The sequence below is a fragment of the Suricata suricatta genome, chromosome 10 (assembly GCF_006229205.1).
Source record: "Suricata suricatta isolate VVHF042 chromosome 10, meerkat_22Aug2017_6uvM2_HiC, whole genome shotgun sequence".
Lineage (NCBI taxonomy): Eukaryota > Metazoa > Chordata > Mammalia > Carnivora > Herpestidae > Suricata > Suricata suricatta.
In genome coordinates, this window is record NC_043709.1 from 62007331 (window position 1) to 62013876 (window position 6546).

General features: G+C 54.2%; 1 protein-coding gene across 1 annotated transcript in view; it reads left to right on the top strand.

Moving 5' to 3' along the window:
- Positions 1-6015: 6015 nt before the first annotated feature.
- FIGNL2 (fidgetin like 2) overlaps positions 6016-6546 on the top strand; it is a 1151-nt gene continuing 620 nt past the window's right edge. The window contains exon 1 of the mRNA XM_029955497.1: positions 6016-6536. Within this exon, the coding sequence (XP_029811357.1) occupies positions 6023-6536 (514 nt within the window). The 5' untranslated portion in view covers positions 6016-6022. The remainder of the gene's footprint in view (positions 6537-6546) is intronic.

Genomic DNA, 6546 nt, shown 5'->3' on the forward strand with positions numbered 1-6546 from the left:
GTGGGAGACAAGTTTGCTGTCCACTGCCTCAGCCACCTGTCCTTTGACACCTGAAGAAAGTGAGGCTTAGAGAGGCTAGGTGTCTTGGCCTCAGTCACAGTAACGGGGAGGGTGTGTGCAGCCCTGGGATGCCAGGGTTGGGTGGAGGAGGAGTGTCTAAAGGCCTGTGTGAGAGAAAAGTCACCCTCCCTGTGTGTCTCTCCTTTATTCTCACACTATGTTTCCATGAGCTCCACTTCTAACCATATGTAGGGGTGTCCACGTGTCAACCAGTTCTGTCACACCAGCTGGATGTCCTACTAGCTCAATGCACCATCTACCTGAAGACAGCATCAGGTCCTGTAGGATAAGGGCATGGTCCCATAAGACTGCCCCACTTCAAGATGCCAATCGACAGTCCAGGCTGTCACCTGTGCTTCTGACCTGTGGCTATAAATCCCATGACGCCCTCCCTCCTTGGGTTCTGTTCATGTGCTAGATGGGCTGAAAGAACTCAAGAAATTCCAGTTGACTTACTAGGCCACTGGTTTACTATGACACGGTGTGACTCAGGAATGGTCAGATGGGAGAGATGCGTGCGGCAGGTGTGTGTGTGTGTGGGGGGGTGGAGCCCCCAGGCCCTTCCCGCATGTCCATGCATTCACCAACCCCAAAGGTCTCCAAACCCCGTCCTTTTAGGGGTGTCGCGGAGGCTTCCTTACATATCCATGATTGATGACATCATTGGCTGTTGGTGACCCAGCTCCAGCTCTAGCCCCCCTCCCTTGGGTGGGGGGATGTGGGGTGTGAGTGAAAGTAACAGCCCTCTAATCAAGGCTCCTTCTTCTGGCAACCCGCCTCCAACCTTGGGTTACCTTGAGGCTTTGAGTAACCCACCCAGTTGGCCTTCATGGCTCTGAAGCCATTTCAGGGACTGAAGACAAGGCCATCCCATAAGGAAAGGGGCTACCATTGCTCTTACATTAGGGCATTCCAAGGGGTTTGGGAGCTGTGAGCCAGGAACAGTGAACAAAACACTACATATGTTTTTTATTATAAAGCACACTATCACAGCCTGGGTCACGTCTAGTACACTGGGGTGGCCATTTGTGAAGGCCTGATGGTGTCTCTCATCCACCCTGGAAGGCTTCCTAAAAATTAGGGAGGAGTGTCCTTTCCCTTCTATCCAGTAATACTTGCCATTACTATTCATTAGGCACCTGGGAGTTTGAAGCCTGCACTCTGTGGCTGGAGTCCAGTGGCGGTCCAGCCTCCTACAGGGAGGAGAGCCCCTGGCCTTCAGGGGGCTGCAGAGAGAGCACGTGGTGACCTTCCTTCCCAAACAGTGCAGCTGCAGGGAGTTCTTCTCTAGGGTCCTAGCCAGCCCCAGGGAAGGGTCACAGACCCAAAGGAAGACCTGTCTGCCCAGACTGGGGGTGTGAGTGCTTCTCCTGGGCTATCCTGCAGTGAGGACACAAATCCTCTCCTGCTGTGGAGCACAGGGGACTTGGGACCCCCCCAGCAGGCAGGTGATTCCAGCTGGATTGGAAGGATAAATACACAGCACATGAGGCGCTGCCATGTCCCCAGGCAAATACAGAACGTGCTTCCACAGGACCAAGGAGATGAGCACAATAACAGCTGTCATGGAGTCAAGTTCTTCACGGCTGTGAGAACCAGGGCCTAAACCAGGGAGGCAGTGCAGCCAAGAGTAAGGGCCTGGGCTCTGTGGTCAGACTGCTGGGGTCTGAATCCTGCTCCACCATGTAACGGCTGTGACCTTGGGGCGTATTCATCTCCTTGCACCTCAGTGTCCTCAGCTGTGAGGTGGGGGGCAATGATGAGAGTAGCAATCTCACAGGGCCATCGTGATGACTACATGAGACAACGCATGGAAGGCACAGACCAGGGGCTGAGGATGGCACGAGGGCCAGTCTGTCGTATCAGAGCTGGAAGGAACTTCCCTCACAGAACTTTCTCCAAGTTCCTCCAACCCCCAGGGGTTATTCTGAGTCACTCAGCAAGGTCTGGCCACTGTGTGGGTTCTTAGTGATACCATTTATCTCACTATTTTGTACCCTACACAAGACATACATATTTTATATACATTACTTTTTAAAAAAATATTTATTTTGAGAGAGAGACAGAGAGCGCAAGCACATGAGCTGGGGAGGGCAAGAGAGAGAGAGAGAGAGAGAGCGAGAACCCTAAGCACGCTCCACAGTGAGCATGAAGCCTGATACAGGGCTTGACCCTTGAACCATGAGATCCTGACCTGAGCCAAAATCAAGAGCCAGACACACAACTGACTGAGCCACCCAGGTGCCCCTCTACATTTTTAAATCTTCATGGCCACCCTTCAAGGGATACATTATGCACTTGAACAGGTGGAGAGGTTCGGTGAGGTGAGGTCAGGTAATCTGCTTAGGGTCCCACAGTGTCTGAGCTCGCAAGTCCCCAGGGCTTTTCCTTACTTCCGCCTCCGCTGACGTACAGCAGTGAAGTATGGCTTATGAACCTGGAAGGAAACCACTCCAGGTGCAGGAGGCTGAATGGCAGGAGTTGTGGGCCGGGCCGCAAGCAGGCCCAGGGTCTCTGTGTGAGAGAAGGCGAGCTGTAACTGGCCTGGGATGGGGACAGGGAGGCAGCATGGTCTACCCCCTCTCTCCCCCCACCCTGCCCTTCTGACTCAGGAAGCGGAGGAAGTCAAGGCTGTCATGGGCATGGGTGTGTTAGGAGGCACCCAACTGACACTGCCCCTGAAGCTGGAGACTGTGTGTCTAAGCACGCCGGCCCACATGCATCTGTGCATGTCCCCAGTGGCACGTGCATGCACGTGAGGGTGTCCTCAGGCTCACATAGACCAGAACTCTAGGCCTATGTGTGGTTCAGGCAACCTCACCTCCTTCCCTCCCCTGCACATTTCTGTCCTCTCATTTTCCTTGGGTTGGTTGATTGAGCCCGCTCCCTTGGGCAGTTTGGTTGTGGCCAGATCTTTGTTCTTTCCCTTGGATGAGGTGAGAGGAAGTCTCCAGATGCAGTCTCTGTAACTGAGTTCAGCAGAACCTGCTGACTCGGTCCCCTGCTCCCCAACGAGTGGCCCAAAGGACCTCCAGGAGAGGCCGTAAGCTGGAGGAGATGGGGCAGAGAGATGGGCTGGTGGCTAGTGGTGGATTTAGGGTCTAGGAGAGCTTTCTGAAGGTGGGAAAGTATCTGAGGGGGTGAAGGGGAGAGACCAAGTAGGTGGCATGAGCTGCCAGGGACAGGTTCCTTCTAGAGAGGGGCTACTAGCTGCCTAAAAGGGGTGAAGCCCAGAAGAGGGGAGTGGGTGTGAGACTGGGGGGATAGGTTTGGAAAGCTGGATGTGCGTTCTGAGTTCACAATTGCTTATATGAAGCAGTTCGCTGATGACTAAGGCCGGAGTATGTTGGTCTTGAGGGTGGGGACTTGAGTGGAGACTGCTGCAGGCCAGGGCAAGAGCTGAGAGGGGTAGGGAGGCTACCATGTGACAGATGGCAGTTGGGGGGGGGGGCAGAGAGCAGAGGGTCTGGCAGGGGGTGAAGGACATTTTTGGTAAGAAAGATCCAGAGATTTCCTTACTATGTCTCTGTCCTGAGAGCTGTCATGCTTTCCCCCCCACCACATGCTGGGGGCTGGGGGCGGGGAGTGTGATCAAGGTCGTCTCCTTTCTCCATATTAAGAAGGCAAAGCACAGATTAACAGTAAATAGAAAAAAAAAACAAGTTTGGGGCCGATGTCACAACACAGTATTTGCATTTGTAGAACTCTTGAGGTCACATCATTGTATAATGTTGCAAACCAGAACCACTTGTGATTTCTGCTGTCCCAGGAAATTACTCTTTCTGACACTCGGTAATGCCTCTGTTCTGCAGAGACCCCTCTCAGCAGGGGCTGGAGAGCTGCAGACCTGCCCTCCAGAGACCTCACACTCAGTTCTGCCATCTCTGCTCTTAACCTCTTGCCATTGGTGGCCAGGATCTCCTCAACCCCAAAGAAATCTACTTCCTTTTTTAGCTTTGGTACCTACGGCTCATGCCTGCCTTAGGGGAGTGGGGATGAGAGTATAGTTTCATTTTAAACAGGGTCCTCTCAGGTGACAGCAGGTCATAGCCACAGGAGGTAGGTCCACAGAGACAGTGCGGTTAACAAGTGGCTGCAAGCTAAGGGCAACTGTGGAGAACCCCAAAGCCACTTGATGACCTGCAGCCTCTTCTACCACTCCCCCCACATACACCCACTTCCAAGGCTCTGGTGACCCAACCTTTCTTGGTACTCCCCCCAGGCTTGCAGTATACAGTTATGCACGTTGCACACTGAACACGAACCCTTCTAAAGAGGAATGATTCACCCCATGGACACGGTAGACTTGTAGATTATGATAATTTTCCAGAAGGTGGCAGTATAGTGTCTTGAGGAAGGGAATAGGGTGTGTAAGCTAACATAGCCCTGGCTTTCCGGATGCCCTGTGCTGGAACCCTCCAGCCTGCCTGGGCCAACTTGGTCCCTTACCTTCAAGGTCCAGGAAAGACACCTCCTCCCTGCTGAGGTCCCGTTAGCCAGGCGTGGCACATTTACCTGAGCCTGGGAGCCCCTGGCATACACCTCTATTTTCCCACCGCACACAGGATGTTGTCTGCCTTTCTACAACATCATATCACCTTTCCATCTGCCCCTTTGCCTAGCACAACACTTAATATTCCCTCAATACAAATCTGAAGAAAGAATATTGAACCTGTAAGTTTAACATGTCTTATCAAAGACTTAGGTTTGAGAAATAGTCATCAAAACGGTCCCTGGCATGCCACAGGCCCATTTCACCTTTGAAATTTAATCCTTAAGAGATCAGACCAGCCCATTGGAGACATGTGCCTGGAAAGCGTTGTTCCCTGGTCCCTGAAGCCTTTACCAACCAGTGTTTGGCTCATGCTTTGACTGGTGCTCAGGGCTGGGGTTAAGAAACTTCTGGGACATTTCTGCCATGTTTACGGCATGGCTAAGAGGACGTTGTTTATTACATCTTGCAGGTCTGCTTCCCGAGGTCCATGAAAAAATTGTTCAAGATTTCCATGCCAGGAACATTTTTGCTTCTCTTGAGTGTGGCCGGTGCTTTTTATTTTGCAACCTGTTATCTGGTTACTGGGAAGCTCAGAAACAAATTTGTGACCCACTTTCCATGATGTGTACTAACTGTCCCGCCCTCTTCTCTGGAATACGATTTGTCTATTCTAAACAACGCTTCTGTACTGTGGTGAGACACATTTTGGGAATGAGGCAGAGGGTGGCCCCTGCCAGGCCCCACAGCCTGCAAGTGCAGAGGCGGGTCTGGAACCCAGGGGCTCTGACGTCATCAGGCAGAGACTGAAAGAAACTAAGGGGAAAGGAAAGGAATGCTTCTGGGTCAGCCTTTGGGGTTTCCCAAGGACCATGAGGCACTGCCTACAGACACTGGAATCTCTGACTTCCGGCCCAGAGCAGGACCTGGAATCCGGGGGAGGGCTGAGGTGCATAGAGCACCCAACTGCTGGGCCGTTCATCTTCATACAAACTAGTGTCTCTGTCCTGCCTAGCAGTGGTGGGTGTGCAACAAACAGGTATTACTGAATGAGCCCCATTGGGGTTTTGACTATTCTCAGCGGTGGCGGGTCTCACCCATGGACGGACCATCAACTACATTAGGGCTTAAAGTTAGGACTCCAGAGGACAGCGCTTGTGTGGCTGGGACAAAACCCATCATCATAGTGTCGCTACGGTGAAGTTAGGGTCAAACATATCGTTTCCAGATCTCTCTGAGGAAGGTATTTTCGGAGAACTGTAATCCTGGAACGTGCCGGCCAAGGCAAGCACTGCGTATCCGGGGCCTGGGAAAGGGTGGCCTGGGAGGATGCAAGGGTCGCAGGTGGACGGTGGAGCGCAGCCCGTTTCAAGCTGCAATCGAAGAGGCCTGGCGGGTTGGTGGGTCCCCCGAGGCTCTGCGGAACCTCTCTAGGCGCTTCTCTCCCTCTCGCTCGCAGCTCTGTCGAAGATGCACTGGACACCGGAACACGCCCAGCCCCTCAACCAGTGGCCAGAGCAGCACCTGGACGTCTCCTCCACTACCCCGTCACCGGCCCACAAGTTGGAGCTGCCCCCTGGGGGTCGCCAGCGCTGCCACTATGCTTGGGCACACGACGACATCTCTGCCCTCACAGCCTCCAACCTTCTCAAGCGCTACGCAGAGAAGTACTCAGGGGTCCTGGACTCGCCCTACGAGCGCCCCGCGCTGGGCGGCTATGGTGACGCCGCCTTCCTCAACGGCGCCAAGGGGGACCCCGAGTCCTGGCCAGGGCCGGAGCCCCCCTACCCCTTGGCCTCACTCCACGAGGGTCTCCCGGGAACCAAGTCGGCCAGCGGGGCCGGCTCCGGGGGCCTCGGGGGCTCCCCGGTTTTAGCCGGGAACCTGCCTGAACCCCTCTATGCCGGCAATGCGTGCGGAGGCCCGTCTGCGGCGCCCGAGTACGGGGCGGGCTACGGCGGGGGTTACCTGGCCCCCAGCTACTGCGCGCAGAC